The sequence below is a fragment of the Vicia villosa genome, linkage group LG2, assembly GCF_029867415.1.
Source record: "Vicia villosa cultivar HV-30 ecotype Madison, WI linkage group LG2, Vvil1.0, whole genome shotgun sequence".
NCBI lineage: Eukaryota > Viridiplantae > Streptophyta > Magnoliopsida > Fabales > Fabaceae > Vicia > Vicia villosa.
In genome coordinates, this window is record NC_081181.1 from 162,960,291 (window position 1) to 162,983,995 (window position 23,705).

The following is a 23,705-nucleotide window of genomic DNA, read 5'->3' on the forward strand; positions in this document are numbered from 1 at the left end:
TCTTAAGTGTTCGCCTCAAGATCGAGTGCGAAGGATAGTGCTGATTCACCGCAAGCTCAGTGAAAGAAGATCACCTCCGGATCTTCGTCGCCAAGCGCTTCGTGTTCAAGTAAAGGCAGCGAGTTCTTTTTCCACACTAACGAATCAAGAACCTTCAGGTAACTTCGTGAAACTTTCTGAGCATTCTAGCAACATGAATAGGACATGGATGTGTGCTGCATTTCTTTGAGTTTGTGTAGATTTCCGATTTACTTTGGATGTATGCTATGGCTTGCGTTTAGTGGCGTTTTAACGTCGTAGTAATGTTCAGTAGGTCGGAATGCTTTGAATGTTGTTGTTCCATGTGCTTTGATGAGTTTCCATGAAGTTAGGGCTTTAGAAATCCGCACAGTTAGGAGTGTTAGAGGAAGAATCAAAGAAAACTAATGCGAGATCCATAATCTACGTGAAAATCCGAGTAGAGTGATATGAGTTCATGCATTTCTGGGCGTGTAGGCGTATCTCCGGCGAAGGTTGTATCGGAGAAGACGACCGGAAAATACTTCCGGCGTCTGAATTTATTTTGCATGCTTCTCTCAGATGAGCTTGCGTGGCAGTGCTTCATTGGTGTTTACCTTCAGCTTTTTTTTAATTTTTGTCTTACTCATATGATTGTGTGATGAAGTGGCGCGTGGTGATTGGTTTAAGCACTTGTTTTGGCATTTAGTCACTTAAGATGAAGGTGACCAATTGATTTATCGTTGCTATATTTTTGTCACGTTCCACATGCCAGTTGATTAAATAAATGAAGCAAAAATGAAATAGAAGTGAGTTGGAATAGAGGGTAGATGGGCCGCGAATCACACAGGCCTGTAATGTTTCCTGACTGCGCCCCACCATTGCTACTACACCACCTGCCAATGTACATGGGCCCTGAGCGTTTTTGCTATTCCCACACCCCTATTTTTTTGAGCCCAGTTTTTGCTGTTAAATGTTTTTAGTTCATTTTGTTAATCACTTTTGCACCCCCTGCTGACTAATAAAAACAAATAATAAAAATTGTTTTTTTGGCATATTAACTGAATTTTGCTTAAATAAGAGTGACAAAAATATTTTTCAACCAATTAGATTTTTTAGAACGTTATTTTCTTTTAATTGAATTTTAATTGATTGTTTTCTTTGATTTGTGATTGGTTGATTAACCATAAAATGAATAGTTCTTAGTTCTTAATTCAAAAATAGTTCTAACATGAATAAAGTGCAATTGTTTGTGTGTATATATTTTCATGAATAGTTTAGATTTTAATTCTTTTCCTTTTGTGAATATTCCATATATTGTGAAATGCTTAAATAGCTTTTTCCTCATTTCCATTAGACTTAGATTAGAACAACAATTAGGCTTAGAGAATAGGCTAGTCCCCCTTTTTTCATTTCTTTTTCTTTTACAATATTAAAACACTTAATAAATACTCAAATAAAATCCCCTTTAAAAAATACAAAGAAGACACTTAAAACATTAATAGTCAAAGTGAAAATTCTTAAAAAGGGAATGGAAGCTTGAACATCCCTTGCTTAAGGGAATGTTCGAGTGCTTGGATCTCCCTTGCTTAAGGGTGCCATTTAGGCGTAAGTTCCCAACTTCTAAAAAACACTAACCAAAGAGTAACTCGAGTTTCCCTTGCTTAAGGGATTTCCTCGAAACACTCAAACTCTCTCTCTCCTCTCCTTTCTTAAGGGCATTGTTATCTCCGCTCCATTGCATCCTAGGCTGTCCCCTTATGCAAGAGCGCGAGCGTTAACTCCGCCCAACTAAAAAAACACAAAAACAAACAGAAAATCGTGAGCCGAACTACGGCGCTCTGATTCCTGAAAAGGATACGTAGGCATCAAGTCGCGGGGCTTGAACGAGCACATTTGTAAATAATTCCTTCTTTTCCCCGTATTTCTTTTGCATGCATTCGCATATAGACATAGACATAGTACACACTCTTTAGATAGAAACAAACATAGGTGGATACCATCGAGTACGATGGGCGCGAGGGGTGCTAATACCTTCCCCTTGCGTAACCGACTCCCGTACCTTGACTCTCTGGTCGCAAGACCCTGTTCCTTCCTTTGTTAGGTTTCCTGATATTCCTTTCCCTTATGGGATAAATATATTGGTGGCGACTCTGTTCATTTTTCGCGAGCGTGCGACAACAAGTCATTGATGCACTTGGAGACGAGCAAGCAGAGGTCGACGTTGTAGATGAAGAAGAAGAAGCACCGGAAATAGAAGTTGATAACTTGGTCAACGAGGAAAGTGAAGATGAACCGGAAGTTGTTGTACCACGAGATCAAGTGCATATGCCTCCAGCGCACATGAGGAACTTGAATTTTGAAGGGGATGACGAACCATCGACTGATATTTTCTATGATCCATACACTCAAACAGATCAACGGTTAAAAGTAGGAGACAGATTTCGTTCTAAGGAGGCATGTATCATGGCCATAAAAAGATTTCATATGGCTAACAATGTTGATTTTAGAGTTGATCGCGCCAATGTCGAGAGGTACAAAATTTATTGTAGAAACACTGATTGTGGATTCAGGTTGCATGCATCATACAGGAAGAGAAGTGATTCATGGGTTATAGGATATATTTCCCAAGATCACACATGTGTTAACACAAATGTTTCACAAGATCACCGTAAGCTAAGTTATGACATTATTTTTGTCAAGAAATCTTGCCTCTAGTTGAAAAAGATCCATCGTTAAAGGTGAAAACGGTAATCTCTCATATCGTTGCAACATACAACTACACTCCGTCTTATAGAAAGGCGTGGCTGGCGAAGACCAAAGCGATCGAAGTTGTGTATGGAAATTGGGAGGATTCGTACAAACGACTCCCACATTTCTTATATGCGCTTCAAATTTATGCTCCTGGAACCGTTACTATTTTAGAGACCCTTTCGGTGCAATCTCCAGACGGAACATCCCTTCAAGGAAATGTGATATTCCACAGGCTCTTCTGGGCTTTTCGCCCATGTGTACAAGGATTTTCATATTGCAAACCAATTCTTCAAATAGATGGAACTTGGTTGTACGGAAAATATAAAGGCACCATGTTGATGGCTGTGGCTCAAGACGGAAATAGTAACATCTTTCCTGTTGCGTTCGCTCTTGTGGAAGGAGAAACTGCTGGAGGTTGGGGTTTCTTTCTCAGAAATCTTCGGACACACGTTGCCCCCCAACCTGGACTTTGCTTGATTTCAGACAGACATGCTGCCATCAAGAGTGCGTACAACAATCCAGCAAACGGGTGGCAAAACCCAACCTCAACGCATGTTTACTGTATTCGACACATTGCACAAAATTTCATGCGGGAGATAAAGGACAGGGCTCTTCGGAAGACTCTTGTCAATGCCGGATATGCGTTGACTCAACCGACGTTCCAATATTATCGACATGAAATTATAGCAGCAAATCCATATGCAGGCAGATGGGTAGACAATCTTGCTAGAGAGAAATGGACCAGATCATACGACAACGGGAAGCGATGGGGGCACATGACTACGAATCTTGTGGAGTCTATGAACGAGGTGTTTAAGGGCATCAGACACCTTCCGATTACTGCCTTGGTGGAAGCAACATACTATAGGATGGCTTCTCTTTTCGCAAGAAGAGGTGAGCGTTGGAATGCAGTTATAGAATCCGGACAATTATTCAGCGAAACATGCGTCAAATTCATGAAAGAGCAATCTGCCAAAGCCAACAGCCACATTGTGACATCTTTCGATCGATTCAACCGGACCTTCAGTGTTAAAGAAACGATTGACCATAACGAGGGCCTTCCGAGACAACAATACAGGGTTCTTATAGATGAAGGGTGGTGCGATTGTGGAAAGTTTCAAGCCTTTTGGATGCCATGCTCTCATGTAATTGCAGCATGTTCGTATGCGCATCAAGATCCGTTAGCACTTTTATCTCCCATTTACAAGGCGGATACCTTGCTCGGGGTGTACAACAACTCATTTCAAGTGATGGCAAAGGAGGATTATTGGCCTGCGTATGAAGGGGACGTGGTTTGGCATAATGATAACATGCGGAGAAAGAAAAGAGGTCGCCCGAACAGCACCCGGATCACAACCGAGATGGATCATGAGAAAATAGTACGAAAGTGTAGCATATATCGTGAAGTCGGGCACAATAGAAATACCTGTCCTAACCGTGGATCAAATTCCACCAACAATTAGTTGTATGTCATTTGTATTAGTATTTGTATTTTTATTGATAATGTTTTTGTATTAGTATTTGTATTTGTATTTGTATTTGTATTTCTATTGGTAATGTATTTGTATTATCCTTTATTAAATCAACTAGTTATGTCTTTGTCACGTAGTGAAATTGTCTTCATGGCCCATACTGCCACTCTTTATTTTGGACAGTCAAATACGCATGCTTTCGTCTAGTCCCATCAAGTCAGTCATTTATCATACATGTTAGGCGTGCTTGTAAACAGTACGCAACATCATTACTTTTTTCTACCCACTACTATTATAAATTAGGGGCTCCTATTGTTGAGTTTACACACAGATACACAAACTCCAAATACCAAACAATCACACAAACACAACCATGCCTCGCCGGACAACCATTAGGCCAGATGGATGTCACCGGACAACAGAGTTGCCGCCCCGGAGATTAACATGGCGTGCCGAACCTGAACCGGAGTATCACAGAAGGAACGGACATGTCATATTCTCACCCGTCAAACCTCCCATGCCGGTTATTTTTTAGAATATCTCTTCCGTCGAGCAACTCAAGAGGACTCTCATGAGTTTTTTAGAGGGGGAGTACGAAGCCGGCGAACAGATAAGAAGCATCAAGAGGCTTAAAACAAGGGCCGATGTTGTGAGTGGAGCAACTATAACTTTCTGGGATAACGTGGAATACGACATTGATGCCATTCAAATGATGCATGGACCTAATAACATTGTTTTAACCGTGGTGATTTCTTAGATGTTTTAGTTTATCTTTTTCTGTTGGTTATTTTCTATGTACCTTTTAATTAATTAATGAACAACTGTTTTCCGTGAACGCTCGAGTTACCTGTTTCACTGATCTTATCTGTCGCAATTTAATATATATATTTTTTAAATACTTTAAAATTAAAACAATTTTATTAATAAAAAAAATTAAAAAAAATAGTATAGAAACAATTAAAAAAAACAAAAAAAAAATACAATGCACATAGGCGCCACCCTAGGTGGCTTAAAAGAGGAAAATACACATTGAAGCCACCCTGGGTGGCGCATAGGTTATGGAAAAATGGGCATTGGCGCCACCTGAGGTGGCTCCTATGTGGAGACCACCTCTGAAACCTGGTCATATGCGAAATTTTGCCGAAAACATGGTTTTAGATGTAAATTATTTATTAAACATGGTTATTTGGATTTTTTTCAAATATACTATACCATTTTTACAGAATTACATGGTTGTAGAATTTTATGATAATAATTTTTGTTAGTTGATGTTGTGATTTATTATTTTATGATACTAAAAAATAAAAGATAAAAGATAGTAAAAATAAATTATCTAAAAAAGAAGATAAAAATATCAAATAATTTTTATATATGATGATTTATTATTTAGTGATTAAATATTAATAAAAAAAGAAAAATTATTTGGACAACTTACTATCTAATTCAACATAACACAAAAATTAGTAGGTTTGTTCAAATATTATTTTACCTCACCTAACTGGGGTGTCCTATATAGATTGAGTATTAGATTTGACAAAACCCAACCTAAATCGGCCCATATAGACCTCTAATAACCAATGGGAATTTCTTATTGCACTCTATAGGGGTGAAAAACACCTTATGGAATTTCAAAATTGCCTCTGGAAAATTGAAAATGTATTTCCAGGACGCACATTTTCTTGTTAGATTTTAACTAATTTCGAATATGCTTCGTTTTGGAACCAGAAATACGTTTCCGATTTTGCAGCAAATACATCAAAAAAATGGTCATTGATCATAAAAAGTTAAAAACAACATTTTTAAAACATCTATTATGACTTCTAAGCTTGCAAATACTAAAAAAAACTTGAATTTTAGTCCCTAAAATATCTTTTTCTTCTTTCAAATATGCTTGAACAATGATGTGTGTGATGCTTGATGATTTATGATGAGCTTTTCGTAAAGTTGGATATTTTGACACAATGGAGTTTGAGAGAATTTGGGGTACTTCCGAAAATACATCTCCAATTCTTACTCATAATTATATTTCCAATTAGTTTAAAACTGTTACGTAATATCTCGTCAACCAAAACCCAGATTTCAGGGACATTTTTAAAAACTAGCGTGGTGCATAAGAAAAGCATAACTTGAATTAAGAAATATCCATAACCAATTATGCAAAACTCACTATCTAGAAACCGGAACTTTTGGTGACTGGTTATGGGCCGAAGTAAGCGGTTATCGTTCTTTGAACTATTTTTCTCAACAAATTTAATATCATTTGGAAAGAAAAAAAAACGTTAAATAAAATCAATTATACTAATTAATCATTTACGTAGCGGGCTTTGTTTGGAAATTCATGCTTTTCCTAATTTGTGATTCGGTTAATCATTCTAATTTTCCTTCCACCACTGTTACTACATAAAAGCCGCATGTTATATTGTTGAAGTTTTCTACCAAATTTCCACATGCCTTTTCACAATTCTTGTGTTTAGCATGATTATTGTTGTTCATGCAATTGCAAACTATATGGTTAAGTCAAATAAATGTGTTGTTCTCTTTTATTGATTATTCGTGATTTGATATGTTTCATCCATCTATTTTATAATACTTTATGCTACATGCAATTTTCATGTTTGAAGCAAATGTTTAAGAAGAGGCGTACAATTTTATTTGTTGAGTTCTTAATAATTACTTATTTGATAAGCTTTATGATTTCTTGAGAGTTTAGAATGGAGGCAAGGGGAAGGGAAGAGGAAGGAGAGAAACTCCTTGTCATATTTGAGAGTTAAAAAAATAAAAGGAAAGACAATAAGTTATTAATTTGAGAGTTTATAAAGGGAAGAGGCCTAATGTGATAAATTTACTATTTTACTTCTTCTTTTTAAAAAGATATTAATTTGCCTTCTTTAATTTTTAATTTATAACTTATAAAAAAATTAATAATATGAATAGAGATTTTAAAAACATGATAAAAAAGTAATACATTAAATTTTTTTTCTAAAAAATTGCATTATTTTTTATTTCATTATTGATTTTAAAAATTGATAAATTTCTTTGAATAAATTTAAACTATAATTTTTTATTTACTAATTCAAAAAATAATAAATTGTTTTAATAGAAACTCATTGGTCATTGGAATAATTTTTGTAATATGAATTTTAAAAGATAAAAAGAGGATTGTTGTGAAAAAAAATTATTTAAATAATATTAATTTTATAAAAATGATAATATTTTTAAAATCAACCTAAATGATAAACACAAAAATAATACTATTTTTCTTATTCGTTTTCCATTTTTATTTCTATTTATTTTGCAAGATTTTTTTAAAATATTTTACTTTTCTTTTCTATTCTCTCCTTTTCCAATTTTCGTAAATCTCAAATATTTTAATTTTGTTATTTATATTGTCACGTGTATTATATGAATTGAAATTAGTTTTTTAAAAAAAAATTGTCAATGACTAAACTGAAAGCAACAAATTGGTCCAAATTGATCAGAACAATGAATAATACGAGGGGATAGGTCTTTAGAACATATACTTGTGGCATCAACAAATTTAACATTTGAAAAGAAATTTTGGAGGGAAGAAGTTGTAGGATTATAATTTAGTATGATGATATATTTTTTTTATTGATAAATAATAATGAGATAGTGGGATGTAATACTATTTTAATTTAATTATTCTAAGAAATTATAGTTAATAATGATTGAGGGTTTATTTTATTTAATATATTTAATATTTAATAGTAATTAGTGTTATTCAATCAACTAAAATGTTATTATTTATTAAATAGTATAATACATTTAATATTTAATAATAATTAGTGGTATTAAATTAATTGATTATTTATGATAGATTTTGGCGGGAAAATTTTGGAGGGAAGAAGTTGTAGAATTATAATTTAGTATCATATTTTCAAATGTCATTATTTCTATTTTCCCACTGAAAACTATTAGCAAAATAAATATTTTATTTAGCAATTGTTTTTATTTGAGACACAAAATTCTTATTTTCAAATGTCAAAATTTTTATTTTTCTCACGGGGCACTATCAATAAAATATCTACATGTTTATTAAAATAAAATCTATATCATAAGATAGAAATTTGTAATGGGACACGATTAGTTAAATTCACGCAACTTTTTTTTATAAATATTGCTTTCAATATGCATTTGAGTATAAAACCACCATACAAAATTATTATAATCTATACAAATGCATGAATATCATTATTCTTTATACAATTATATTTATCATTTAATATTATAAATATCTAAACAAATTATATATATATATATATATATATATATATATATATATATATATATATATATATATATATATATATATATCAAATAAATGTACCCATGCAGCAGCACGGGTGATTCACTAGATATTGATGAATTTATATATTTTATTTGATTATTATGTGTAATAATTAAATAATTATGGGTTATGAGAGTATGTGACTTTGAGATAGAGGTATTGAGAGAGAGTATAAGTTGATTAGAATAATTTGAAATTACTTAAAATCGTTTTAATAATTAAACAATAATAATTTATTTGATCCAAAGAGGCCGTCTGTTGTTTTACGTCAAGGATACCGACGGGCCACCAGGAAAGAGAAACCCTCCCTGGAGAGAGCCTGGCTCGGAGAATCCTTCTCCTAAAATGAGGAAAACACTAAGGAAGTACGAGAAACTAGAGTAACGCGTCATACGCTCAACACCAACGCTAGGGGTTTCGCTGGCGGAGGAGAAACTAACTTGGACAGGAAAAGATATGCATGATCAATGATGCATGTTTCTTGAAATATGCTCTCAGACTCGGAAGAAAAGCCTGTCACTATCATCTTTTCCAGAAGGGATGCGGAAGGAGTGTTGACTTACGAAAATGATTCAATGGTCATCAAATTACAAATCCATGATTGGAGTGTAAAAAGGGTATTAATTGAATCAGGTAGTTTTGCAAATATTTTGTACTAGAATGCCTTCAAGGGCAAGAATATGGACCTAACTATTCTGCTACCTTTCAAGGGCACGTTGGTTGTTTTTTCGATGAGCAAATACAAGTGCTAGGTCACCTACCTATCATGATTATCTTTGGAAGTGAAGAAAATGGCAAAGGTATCAAGGTGATATATTTGATTGTAAATGCATTTTCACCTTATAACATTATTATAGGGAGGCCGATGTTCAATGCCCTCAAAACAATATTGTCAATTCTTTATCTCACCCTAAAATATCCCTTGGATGATGGGCGTATGAGCGTGATAAAGGGTGATAAGGGGCTGGTAAGGAAATATTATAAAGATAGCCTAAAGTTAAAGAAGAAAGCCTAGATGTCCTGACGTCCAAGAACCCCTTTTAAGTAAACCTTGTTGACCTAGATCCCCATGGAGATTGTATATAACAATTTGATTTTGTTGTAGTGAGAGAGAGTATAATAAAGGAGATGAGATCGCTTGGTATGCGGATGGAGACAATATCGTTAGAAATGAATATAATCTAGCTATTGCTTATGCATTTAGTACGTTGTGTTCATGTTCTGATTGATTTTGTTGGAGTTTATTTCTTGTTTAGGCTAATAGTTTTTATTAGGAAAGTCATTATAGTTTCTATAGAAACTTTATATGTTAATTTATGATTCTAATTTGATTCTCGACAGGTAGAGTTTTTGGGCATACCGTTTCAGATGAGGTGTATGAAGTAGCTGCCAAACATATGTTGAAGGCTGCCATAAAAGGCGTCAATGGTATGACGGGGCCGGCCCAATAAATTCAGGGACCCTGTTTTAATTTAAGAAATAGCCTAATTTTTTTTAAAAACAAAATTAATATTAATAATTAAAAATAACACATCAAAAATACAATTGTATATTAACCAAACAAAACATTAAAAAATTCAAAATATTATTTAAAGGGATTTGCTAACGTAGACCCACTTATTTTTATGAAGGTCTATTTTAGCAAGCATTAACAAAAAATGGTTAAATGTACCTTAAGGTGCATGTTGCTAAAACACACATTCATAAAAATAAGTGGGTGCATTTTAGCAAACCCCTACCACTTAATTTTATGAAGATGTGTTTTAGCAAGCTTTAACTATAAAATGGTTAAATGCACCCTAAGTAGTATGTTGCTAAAATAGACCTTCATAAAATCAAGTGGGTCTACGTTAGCAAACCCCTTATTTAAGTTATAACTTTTTATATAAATTTTATGTTTTAATATTTTTTTATTTTTAATATTTTTTATCTAATTATAAAAAAAAAATTAAGCCCCTTAAAATCTGAGGCTCGGTACTATAGCTGTTGAAGTTAGTATTTGTGTTTGTTAGAGTTTGTTTGAAGTCCCACATTGCTAAGGTTTCTAGAGTGTTGGGTGTATAAATACGTGAGGGAAACCTCACCTCTTGAGCTAGCTTTTGGATTGAGATCCAAACATATTTATCATGGTATCAAAGTCGGGTTAAGGAATGCAATATGGGCATTTGACCCAGGCCTACACGCTAGGCGTGAGGGTGGGTGTTGAAGTTGGTATTTGTGTTTGTTAGAGTTTGTTTGAAGTCCCACGTTGCTAAGGTTCCCGGACTGTTGGGTGTATAAATATGTGAGGGCAACCTCAGCTCTTGAGCCAACTTTTTGGTTGAGATCCAAGCATATTTATCAAAAGCATACTCTGCACTTGTACAAGTGCAAGGTCGGGCCTGTGGTATCTATACTACCAAGCCACTTTTATGGATTGATCGAGGCTTCTTTTAGTTTCATCGGATTTTTTATTAGAATTGTTAGGGTGATTAGTTAGTTGTGTACTCTTCGTAACAGTTTATAAGAGGAAAAAAAACATATATTTTTTTAACAAATTATAAGAAAAAACATCAATTTATTTCATTTAAGGATCTTTTTCTTAAAAATACATCTTTTCCAAAATAAAATTAAATATAAATTATATTTAATTTGGTTTCTCTCACATTTTTTCTATAAACAACGACCAATCAAAATTACTTACATCTTTTTCCATAAAAAATACAAAATTTTAAATTTTCTCAATAAATATGAAATTTGATTTTCTTGTTTATAAATCGCTATTCCATAGTATACTCTTTAGTATTAGAGTGAGTAATGGTTTTTTTTTCTTATAAATCGCTATGGAGTAGTATATTATTTAGTGTTAGAGTAAAGTTATGTGTCAGCTGAATTTTGAAGATAACTTTTTTTCTTTTTTATTTCTATTTGTTTTGATTTTTCTTATATTATTTTTTATTTTAAGATTTGTGGTTTTTAATTAAAATTGTATATGAAATTAATAAATAATTTTATTATTCGAATGATAGTAATCAACTTGGTCATGTATTATTGCAGTGTGAAATAGAGAAAATGTTACTCAATTAATTGTAAATTACTTATGATGAAAGCAGCTCTTCTCACGCTAAAAAATGGTCTCAAGAAGAAAAGAGAGAGGGCTTATTTATTCACAATATCAAAGCGTCCAACATGCATGACATTGTGTTATTGATCATAATTTTAATTGTATTTTTCCTTCACAAACAAAACAAAATTAATTTCATATTATATGTTTTCTAAATCTTTCATATATTCCATAAATCTTTTAGATTTTATATACTTTTTATGATTTGTTAACAGAAAGTGTGAAATTGATTGAATGTTTCTTTTCTTAACTTTCATTTCTAAGGCTTTTCTATTACAATACTCTAAGTAATAATAAAATAGAGGATATCATCCTAAATCCGTTTTCGGTAGCGAGATCAAAAAGCATTGGCTACATTTCTTTGTGCGGCTATGAAGGTTTCTCACGGATGTGTTTCCAGTTATTATTTCGTCTTGGATGTCTCCAACAAATAATTTTACATCCCAATTTCAAACATATACTATTATGTCATCTCTTGTTTCTTTAGATATACCACATAGTAGTGCCCAAGAGCTATCATCGATTTCCAAGTAACTTCCAACTCTTAGAAGTCTTTGGATGGAGGGACGATCAGCTTTCGCATGATACAACAGCAACCACATCACAAGTATAAAAAAAATCCTCGAAATCTCTTTTCATTCAAGTGGGAATGAATTGCCAAGTTGCTAATATTCTGAAAAAGAAAGTTGTACAGGTTTTACTCATTCTCCTTTGCATGTATTTTATTGTTAATATTATTGTTCTTTCAAATGTAAATAAGAAGTCACTTGTTAGATGAAAATGCGAGTGACTTTTGAGTGACATAAACACGATGAGTTCCATATGTCCAATGTCTTAAGGTTTTTGGTGAAAATGTGTATCTAATCCACTTGCGTAGTTGCTCTTAACTCAATGTAATGATCTCCAAATTTTGAGGTTTCCCTTGTGACCCAATAAATAAACCGTAAGATTGAATTTTGATCCTATTTTTCTTGTACAATATATGACTGGCGATGAGAGTAATGATTGTGTGCTCCTGGGTGATAGTTATCCCGATTGGTTAAACTTCAATTGTGATGGATGGTTATTTTGTAATTTTTGAAGTTCCTCAAGTAGAAGGGCATAACTTGAAGTCATTGATCTGCATTGCCTATTCATCAACACCGGATAACATAACATAGGATGATCTTAAAATGTGTTGGTGAATAATTACACGAAGGCCACCAGGCCACCATTCAGCACTATAAGAAAGAGACACTAGCTTCCTTTAAGGACGGGGGAGAGAGTAGTATCAAGTATAGAACCCGGAGACAGAGTGGAAGTTGTTGTTGTTTTTGGGAATGGTTTCAGTGTGAAGAAAACTACAGTTTAACTCGTATATGATGAACCAATGGGAGAAAAAAGGGAACAATGTGAAGCACCAAAGGAAAATGCTATTGTAATAACATAGTACCTCTAGGATTTGCTTACTTAATGCAAGAATGGTGCCCCCTACATTGCAGGAGATTATTGTTAAGAAAAATGATAATCAGAATACTCTTTAACTATTAAAAATAACCTACTTACACATCAAAGTTAACACTTCTTTATCACTTCCAAACTCCAAAATACACGTTTATAAGGATGACATTTCAACTTCACAAGTTTTGTTATCATTTTCTTAACATATTATGCAAATGTGTTTATTAGTTTAGTGCCACTTGTTGTGATTTTGGTGTGCTTATGGTGGTTTGGCATTAAGTTTATTTACTCTTGTTTAATGAGTAGTTGTTAGCTTGGTAATAAATGTATACTGAGGTCCAATGAAGCACGGACACGATACGAGTATCGGATACGATACGTATCTGATACGGCAATACGTTACTAATTGAAATCTATAAAATACGATACGTTTAAGATGCGTTTAGTTAAATTGTAGTCTAACAAAACCAAACTCAATGGAATTTTAAATACATTACTATATTGCTGGAATATATTAAAGTGATACCTATATTTTAATAAGAAGATGTTCTTAATGAAAAAATGTGAAGGCATTATGAAGAAGAAGAAATTAATTGCTACAGAGAAAGAGGTTGCAAGGTATAATATTGAAAGTATAACTTTTTTGTAAAAATTAAAAGAAATGATACGTAAGAGGAAGTTATAATTAATATGAATTAAATTTAAAATGTTGAAAATTTGTAGTAATAAATCATGAGAAATTAAATCATTCTTGAAAGATGGCAGGCTTCTGGAAGGAATTAAATAGGGTATTTAAAATGACCATTAAAAAGAATAGAGTTATTAAAATAAAATAAAAACTCTTAAAATTGAGATGTCATGTATCCTGACGTATCGGAGACGTATCGCTGCCGTATCGGAATTTATTTACTTATTTTTTAAAATAAATAAATCCGGATACTCCTTCGATACGTATCGGCGCCGTATCGAAGTGTATCAGAGCGTATCGAATACGATATGGCCTAGTTTTTGAAGTATCTGTCTTGTCTAAGGTGTCTGAGGATTAACTTCTTAATCACTATCCACACTAGTATTTTAGTGTAGGCGAGAATGCTTATACTGTAATCTTACAAAATTCTTGAATTCTTAAATTTCTAAAGCTCATAATATTTAACAAAATTGACTTATCGCGATTGCTTTCTAAAATCATTATATTGATGTTATTCTTGTTATAAATATCTTGACATTTTTGGGCTTAATAACTAAATTGGACTCTTTCTCGTTGGATCAAGTTTTGGAGCCGACATTTTTGGAATTTTTTAATGCACCCTATCCTCTGCATTATTAGGGCACCGTGTAAAAATACAATACTATTTTCAGATTTCGGAGATGCATCTCCAGACACGCTAAAATACACATTGATGGACCTTCATTCTGGAGATGCATCTTTAGAAAAATTACGGAGATGTATTTTTAGAGAGTTACGAGGCAGTAGCAGAAAAACAGAATCAAAAAACAACATGTTGACAAAATAAAATTACCATTGATATCATGAAATCAACAATACATAAGATATTTTAACATAGATCAAACATTACATTTTAATATCCAGGTGGACGTTGCAACATCTTGATAATATCATCGACCGGTCTCGAAATAGTCGCATCCAACTCGATCGGAATTTTTGATTCTAAACAGAAAAAAGTTTTCCACATAGCCCTTAAATCAGCGTCCGTCTTCAGCTCATAGTTGTTGAATTCAATCTTCCTTTCTTTATCAATAGATAGCGAGCAATACTCGATCTTCACAATTTTGTAATTGTCACCATATGGTAGGAGTTCATGCAATGTGTATTTTAGATCTTCAAGAGGAATGTACTCAATGATTTTAAATTCTCTCGAGGGTGTCACACTATTAAAGTGAACATTTATGACATGTCAAATGATGTTCATTCTGGTGTAAAGTATTTTGGTATGAAAAAATAATACAAGGGCCATATATTTATAATAGTTGTACACTAATATGGACCTCTAAAATTTTATCTTCTACCAGGGGATGGGACGTTCCAGAAGTTCATCTCTGGTAACAACCTTTATTTCAAAGATGTATTTTCGGAACCTTCTCTAGCAGAGCACAACAGAACATAACAAAAACATAACATGTAATCTATGTAAATTTTTTTTGACAAACTTCAAAATGTATATATTAGACATCATAGCACATTAATACAATGTTACTTACAATAAATTGATAATATAAATACTAAAATGAATCAAAAGACTTGTTGCCGGCCAAATCTATAATTATTGGTGTTATCCCCTTTGACTTTTGTTTATTTATTTCTCTTTCAATCTCGCTCAATTTGGTGAACTCTTACATTTTTCCAACAAAATGGTCAGGCCAAGTCTCGACTTTGGTTGTTGAATGATTTTTCCACTCCGGTGATGTATGTGGTATATGGCACCTCGATTTCAAATAAACTTGAACAAAATATCATGGATTTGAAATCCACCCAACACAAATAATACAATCATTTGAATTTGGAAGTGGTGCATTGCGCAATGGAAAAAAGTTTTCGATAAACCGTATCTTGTAAGATTAATACACACTCTATTATACGCACTTGCTACGAGATGACCTATTTCAGGGAAGCTCGTCCATTTATCCTCCGGTGCAGGTCCATAAATGCAAGGAACAAGAGAGTTATAAATTTTTTTCAAAATTTTCTTTATTCTCGTATAGTCGTGTGTATGTTTCTTTAATGCCTCTCAACTCTTGGATAAGTTGATGGAGGACAAATGTGTGATTCTATTCTCCTTTAGCGAGCAAAGCAGAAACAACTCAAAACAGTTATCTTCACCATTGACATTGACGACCCGTTCAATGTATTTGTGCATGAAAATCAGCAGCACCTTAATGAATGAGATTTTTGGTGTAAGCGGTGAAGAAGGCGGTTTGCTAACGCAAGCTCCTTTGAAAACACTTTTTAAGATTTTGGAGTTGGTGAATCGGGAAAAAGTTTGTTAACATGTTCAACATATGAAGGAGACTGCATTGTTGCATTGTCACTCGATGTAGGTTTGACACTCTTAGGTGATCCTTTTGTTTTTACCAGTTGAGAGGGTGGTTTCAAGTTTGTGGTATCTGGATATGCAATCTTCCTTAATTGCTCTTTGACGTGCAGTTTCATATTGTCAATGGCTTTCAAAAATCTATCTTTTATGATTTCCAATTCAGTCAAGATAGATATATTTGATTTATCATCTTTCATGACACCGTCATCATTAAAACTGGGCCTTTTCTAGTGAGTGAAAACTTCATTCTTTCGTATCGGGCTATCAAGTTTCACCTTCTTAGATATAACATAAGCACATGGAAGACCATAGGTTTTCACAAGTGTGCAACCACACTTTGAGCTACCAGAACCTACATTTTCAGCTCTTTTTCCTTCGTGAAAAATATAATTCAAAGTTGCCTGAGATATATTGTCGACCAATTGAGAATACAAAGTGTTATCTTTGTACCTGTGTTCCAACACCATGATGTTATGACCAAATGATGCTTGTATCTCATTATGTTGGTTTTGGATCATTTGGTTCACAGAATCCCAATATGTACATAAAGCATCCTTATTATTTCCTAGCCAATTCTTCAAAGTAGCATGGGCAGACTCAACTTGGTTTGTTGTTATATTTCCAAGGTGTATAACCTGATTGGTCCTAGCACATGCAATCTTCTCCTTAAGTTGGTCCAAAATTGTACTTTCAACATATTTCAATAAATTTGGATATTTCTCACACACCTTTTTGAATTGTATAACAGCATCGCCATATAACTCTTTTGTAGAAGAATTTATTATAATATTTCATACATCCATTATTTTTTCCTTATGACGCCCGCCTTAATCGTTTTTCCATCTTCTCCCTCTACTTGTTTTATCCCTACCGCGGGTTTAACCCGACTTCTCACGTTCTTTGTTATGTGATACCTATAAAGTAATGCATAAGAAGTAGAAAATACCTTTGCAACCGAATTCATCAAAGTGGTATCACAATCGGTAACAATTACTTTCGGCATCTCTTCTTGGTCCTTCGGCATTTCCCGACACACGTCTAAAGCCCAAGTAAAATTATCCTATTTTTTTCTCTCTAGAAATGCAAACGCGACATAATAAGTCTTCTCAGTAGAGGTAACACCAACAATTTCCAATAATGGAAGCATGTACTTGATGGTCTTATACGTTGAATCAATTATGAGCATAATGGGAACAGGTTGAACAACTTTATGGACTCAGGATGAGTCCAAAATATATCCCTAACGGTTACTCCATCCTCGCACGTTTGGTACCTAAATACGTAATTGTTATCATCTAGAAGTTTCATGAGGTGTTGCATTTCAGTTCTATCCCCCTCAGCGTTAATTTATTTTGATAGTGCCTATTGTACATTTGCCTGATATTTGCAATATTCATGGGTCTTTTACGCCTTCAATGTTGAAAGTATGTTTTTCAATTGCACCAAATTAAATGTCATATCAGAAACACATTCCTTCTCTTTCAGCATGAGACGACATCCAATTGGAGGACCAACTAACTTTTCACACAAATCATGGTTATGTAAACCACACATCAAATTAAAACTCCATTTGTTATTTGCAAACTAATAACCATGCAACTTTAAGAATCATTGCATACTATGTGACGGAGATGTATCTTCGGAATAAAAGTTTCTTTGGCTATAGGGTGATAGTATCTTTGTGCTTAATGTGTAATACAAATGGTGCATCCGGAAATGTAGTTGCGGAAACTGAGAGGCATTTTCAACTTTCTATAGGGTTCTTTTCCACCTCATAAGGTGTACTAAGAAATGAAGGCTAAGAAACACACAATAAAGAGGGGTATAAATTGGGTTTTCTAAAAACATTTTCTTTTAGAAAATTTTTTCACACAAACTAACAAGATAGACAAGCTAAGAAGAAAAGTGACACTTTCGATTTATACAAGTTCACGTTAAACAAGGCTAATCTTGTCCACCCGCCAAGGTGATTTCGCCTTCAAAAAGGACTTAATCTACTAATCTTGAAAGACTACAAACAAACATCTAAGAGTCTAGAAAGACACCTTAGTCCTCTCAAATACACATACTAACAACTTAGTCACTTGAGTAACACAAATCTCAAAAGATTTACAGTAGAAGTGTTTACAATAGTGCTTCTATGTAAGTAGGTGAAACAAAGTTTAAGAAAAAAATATTTACACAATTAATGAGCAACAGCTCTTTGTGTTTAAGATTCTCTTTGAAAGAAATATTTCTCTATAGAGTGTTCTGAACAGTGTTTCTTTAGTTTGTTTCTTTTGTTTCCTCTTTCGCGTTGATGTATATTCAATATTGAGTAGTTCAACATTTTCTTCAATGGAGTGGTACTTCTATATATAGTCCCAAAAAGTAGACCGTTGAAAAGGACAAGACATCGCTTTCCATGCCAGCTGACATAATGGATATACGTAGATCGTGGGAGACAAAGAGCACACAATTCTTTTGGTCATACATACGTCCTCACAATAGTGGAGTAGGTACTATACTGTTGTACCATTTATCTTCTTGTGCAAGTTTCTTATCTTTCCTTCTTAATGATATACTTTTGATATGAAGTAGTGAGAGTATAAAAGAGATCAAGTAACATGAATATTCCAAGAGTATTAGAGTCTTTAGAGTCAAAATCTTGTATTCAAATTTGAACGCAAAAGCTTATCGGAATAACAAATCTTGATTTCTGAGCTGGAAATCTTGACTTCTGATTTGGAAGAGTAGCTTATCTGAGAAACACTTGAAGATCCTTTTCTAATGACCATTCAACATTCTTCAGAACTACTGATGTTTCTTTTAGAAAGGGATGAATAGTTATTCTAAGGTGTGCAAACGTTGATTCTGATTAACTGTTAGAATCCAAAATGTGGATATTTGTTGATAAACTTTTGTGGTATTTTGATAACTTTTCTCATTACTTTTCTATTTAATTTCGGTTCGTAATCGTGTAAATAAATAAAATCGAGTTTAGTAGTAAATATAGTATTTTTAAGCTTTTCTTATGTTTTTTGTAGGTTCTATGCATTTTGGGAGTAATAGGAGGTAAGGATGCATTTTGGAGCAAGTTTGGAGGCTCAATGAAGAAGTTTGATTCAGCAAGGGACGCTCAGCGGCCACTAAGCGCGCTTTCCAGGGGCGAAAGGAAAATTTGTGCTCAGCAAGTCCCGCTTAGCGGCCTCAGCCCGCTTAGCGGTCTCCAGCGTGGAAGCAGATATTTTTGGTGCTCCGCTTAGCGGCAGTCTGGGCGCTAAGCGGCGGTACTTTTTCAAGTGGCTACTTTTAGGCACTTAGAGATATTTTTGAGGGATCCTTATCTTGTTCTTTTCATTCTTACCAATCATACACTCTAGGGCAAGAGAAGAGGAGAGAAAAACTCATAAATCTTCAAGATTTCTCAAGCATTTTTCTTCATCATCTTTGAATTTCTATGCTAGGAGGTATTGTGTTGCTGTTTGTTGTTGAAGCTATGGATAGCTAAACTCCTCATATGTCAAGATTAGAGGTAGTTAGCTTGTAGAGTATGTATTTAGCTTGATCTTTTGTATATGAACCTTGTTGGTGATTAATATATGGTGAATATCTTTGTATTCATGTTTATATGTTGTTTTGATACACTATTGAGAGATATGTTTCAAATCTTGACCAAAAGGGTATTCATCTATCAACAATCAAACTCTAGAGATAGATTTGTGAGCTGATAATCACTTGTATCAAACTTTAAAGGTTATTATGTCAACTGTCGGCATGAGAGATCATCTGACGGTTAATATAATAACAATCACGACACTGCTTTAGAGATAAACAGTATCGAGAGGATACGTGATTGTATTAATCATTGATATGTTCATATACATGATCATCAGAGTATACACAAAAGCAAGCTAACGAAAACTAATCTTGACACAGTTTTACCAAACCGTTTTTAAACCCTAAATTATTGTCATTAATTTCTTTTCATGCTATTTATCTTTCATGACACTAAAAACATCCCGAATCTTAACTCAAAATACACTAAGCTGTAGAACGGCGATAATATCGCATCAATCCCTGAGGAGACGATACTAGAAATATTTATCCTATACTTTCTAACATTAACTTTCCAGATGACTATCCAGAATCAATCAAAATAGGGTTTAATATACTTCACCCCCCTGCCAATATAGCGAGTTCTGGTTTAGCCCCCCTGAATGTTTTTTTTTACGAAACGCCCCTTATAAAACCCAAAACTTGGATTTACCACACCCTTTTACTTTATTTGCTGACTGGGCTTTGACTTAATTGATGATGTGGCAGATTTAATTTTTAAAAACGTTTTCTTTAAAATCCACGTAGATAATTTTATTATTTTATTTTAAATTACTAATTATATTAATCAATTAATTATTAAAATATTCCTTTAAAGATTAATTTACAACATGTCTTTGGAAGGCCCATCAATTTAAGTTTTTAACTTTAATGTACAAAGTAGGTTTATAAACTCTTTTGGTTAGAGAAATATTTTCGATGTGGGATTCAAGTTGTACTTAGAATCATTGTGCTTCACCACAGCCCCTACCATTGTGCTTCCTTCTCATATGCTTTTGTCAGATTGTATAGTTTCTATAACTTCTAGACTCAATTCTTCATTTAATAATTAAGAGATGCATTTATCCGTTTAACAAAAAGTTGGTGCCACTCTGTCCACCTCTCGACGTCATCTCCTGCTCACGCTACTCGTTCTTCTTTGATTCCACAGTGCTGATACGTTTCTTCGATCCTCGATTCCACAGGTACGTCACAACCACTTCTTCTTTTTGTGCATTTCTGGTCTGGTTGAATGATTGAATTTGCAACTACCTTTTGATAAGTAGTTATTTAGTGTTTAAACTTGTTCATATTATAAACTGCTTGTTTAGTGTTTCACTCTATTTCTCTGTAATCCATTAACTGCATTAAATGATACACGGAAACGATTTTTAGTTTCTATTATTTCCTCGATCAATTCATGTAATATTTTAGTAAGCATTGTTGGGTTGATGTCGTTCACAACAGCACTAGTGCTGTTTCTGCTGCGCCTCTTTTCGCTCTGCAGACGATGACAGACTAGTACTAGGACAGCCTGTGAATTGTTGAACAAAATACACACATTTTTCCAACTCTGGCCAGCTTAGAGCATCAAATGTTATATCAAAACGGACTTAGAAGAATTCTGCAAACAAAGAAGCTAAACCACCATAGGTAAATAAAATTGACACTGATAGAGAATAACCATACAAATTAGTCTTTAATAATCTACAAGAACTATAGTACTAGTCCAGTTTTCTTTTGTTGTATCAATAAGATATTCTTGGAGAGACTAATTTAATCTCTCGAGTTAGATAAAATTCAAGACAAATCAAAGGTCAAAGGATAAATAATTGCCACTTCTGCATCAAATGGTACTAAATGTGTGACACCATTTTTTATTGCATTTTGTATCTCAACTTCGTCTGTTTTGTCTGAATCTATGCTTATAACGTTTTTTCTGCAGACAAATCTGAGTCAGGAACTATCATTCACCATTTTTATGGCTTGTTTTGTTTTTATTTATATATTCATAAACTATCATTCAGCAACCCTTTCATGAGTCAGGAACTGGTATATATCATTCAGAAAATTAATGAATTAACACTGAACTTTCATTTTCTCATATTTTTACAGTTTTTAATGTTAGTACTTGAAGTTTGTAACCAATGTACATGGCCAATTATGTTAAGTTTCTTTCTCATGCAATATAAAAATTCCCGTTGTTCATAATAACAGTTGAGCTGTGTTTCATTCTATCAAACTTTTTTTGGCTACAACATTCCATCTTGTTTTTTCTTAAACTCTTGCTTAGCCACAAGAATGAAATGGAGCAATGAAGGTATATGTGTTTATATACTAAGTTAATGGTTGGAAAAAATGAAAGAGTTATATATATACTATATCTATACATATATGGTAGCTATATCATTATTAGTAAAATTAAACTTCAGAATGATCGTATACACATATACAAATGATGAAACTTCATAGGTAAGCCATTAAATGAAACTTAGGTGTCAATTTTTTGCGCTTCTTAACTGTCAGTGCATGTGTCTGAGTTTGTCAATGTTGTTGCTTTTTTGTTACATGTCCTTAGAAATGTAGGGCTTTTACAAATGTGTCTAACTATTTACATTACTATTAATGTGGCTGTGACTAATACCATTAGTTTGGGTTCTGATCTTGACAAGTTTCATAAACTAGTATGGTCTCGTTGTCTCATTAGTTTGAGCCCGTGGAGGGTACGGCGGCGGTGATGGTGGTTTTGGTGGATCTTATGGAAATACTTCCTATGGTGGTGGAGGTGGTGCTGGATATCAAGGTGGTTATGGTAACTCTCCATATGGTGCTGCTCCAAGCGGTGGTGGGTATGGTGATGCTGGTGGTAATGTTACTGGAGGTTATGGAAGCACTTACAATGATGGAACTACTAGTGGAGGTTATGGTGGCTCCTGGTGCTGGTGGTTATGGCGGTGACAATGCAAGTTACAGTGGTGGAGAAAGCAATTCTGTTAACTATGGTAATGCTCCTGGTGTTGGTGGTTATGGCAATCGTAGTGCAAATTATGGTGCTGCTGTAGGTGGCGTGGAATTTGGTTTTGGTAGGTGAATGTATGAGATTAATGTTTTTTTTATGGTTTGATTTTGGCTGAGAATGAATTTGGATAAGTTTCTTTGGATATGCATGCAAAGTGAGGGAAGAAAAATTAAAACTGCCACATCATCCAAAGTCAAAGCCCAGTCAGCAAATGTGGTAAAAGGGTTTGGTAAATCCAGGTTTTGGGTTTTATAAGGGGCGTTTCGTAAAAAAAAACATTCAAGGGGGTCAAACCGAAATTCGCTATATTGGCAGGGGGTGAAGTATATTAAACCCATCAAAATATTATATCTACATACTTAAGAAACTATTAGAGTACAAAATTGTTACATATAAAATATATGCATTGTTATCATCAAAACTAGAGATTAAATACACAACCAAATCTTATTCTAACAATCTCTCCTTTTTGATGATGACAAAACCATGTATTTTAATGAAACAATTTACAAGGTTATATCATAAAAAAATATCAGTTAGATAGAGAAAATCTCCCATGAGATGAACAAGCTCCCCCAGAGTCAGATAAGGGATATCAGAGTATTGTTAAACTTATCAGAGCCTGATTTCAGAAATTTGTAAACATTAGAAATTCTTTTTCTGATCTTTGTATAATCTTGATCCTGAAACTCATTCTAAAACTCAAAGATACTTGGGAAGATCTGTGAACTTGTATGATGGTTTTCCTAAAAAAACAATTTGCTTGCTTCCTGAATAAATTGTTCACATTCAGTAGAAACTTAGATTTAGGGCTTGCACGATAGACCCTTTTTCCTCTTGCTGCCTCCATTTCCAGTAAGGTAGCAATCGACCTCTCAGTGATAACCACTTTAACACCAACAACATGAGATACAATGTATCTTTCACCAGATTCAGCGAATCTCTACAACTCCTTAATTGGGTTAGTATAGATGGGACCGTA

General features: G+C 33.8%; 1 protein-coding gene across 1 annotated transcript; it reads right to left on the bottom strand.

Moving 5' to 3' along the window:
• Positions 1–16,355: 16,355 nt before the first annotated feature.
• LOC131650486 (uncharacterized) lies at positions 16,356–17,152 on the bottom strand. Its single transcript, XM_058920192.1, has 2 exons — positions 17,075–17,152; positions 16,356–16,856 (listed from the first exon to the last, which is right to left on the bottom strand). Exons 1-2 carry the CDS (start codon positions 17,150–17,152, stop codon positions 16,356–16,358), a joined length of 579 nt encoding a protein of 192 aa, XP_058776175.1.
• Positions 17,153–23,705: the final 6,553 nt, after the last annotated feature.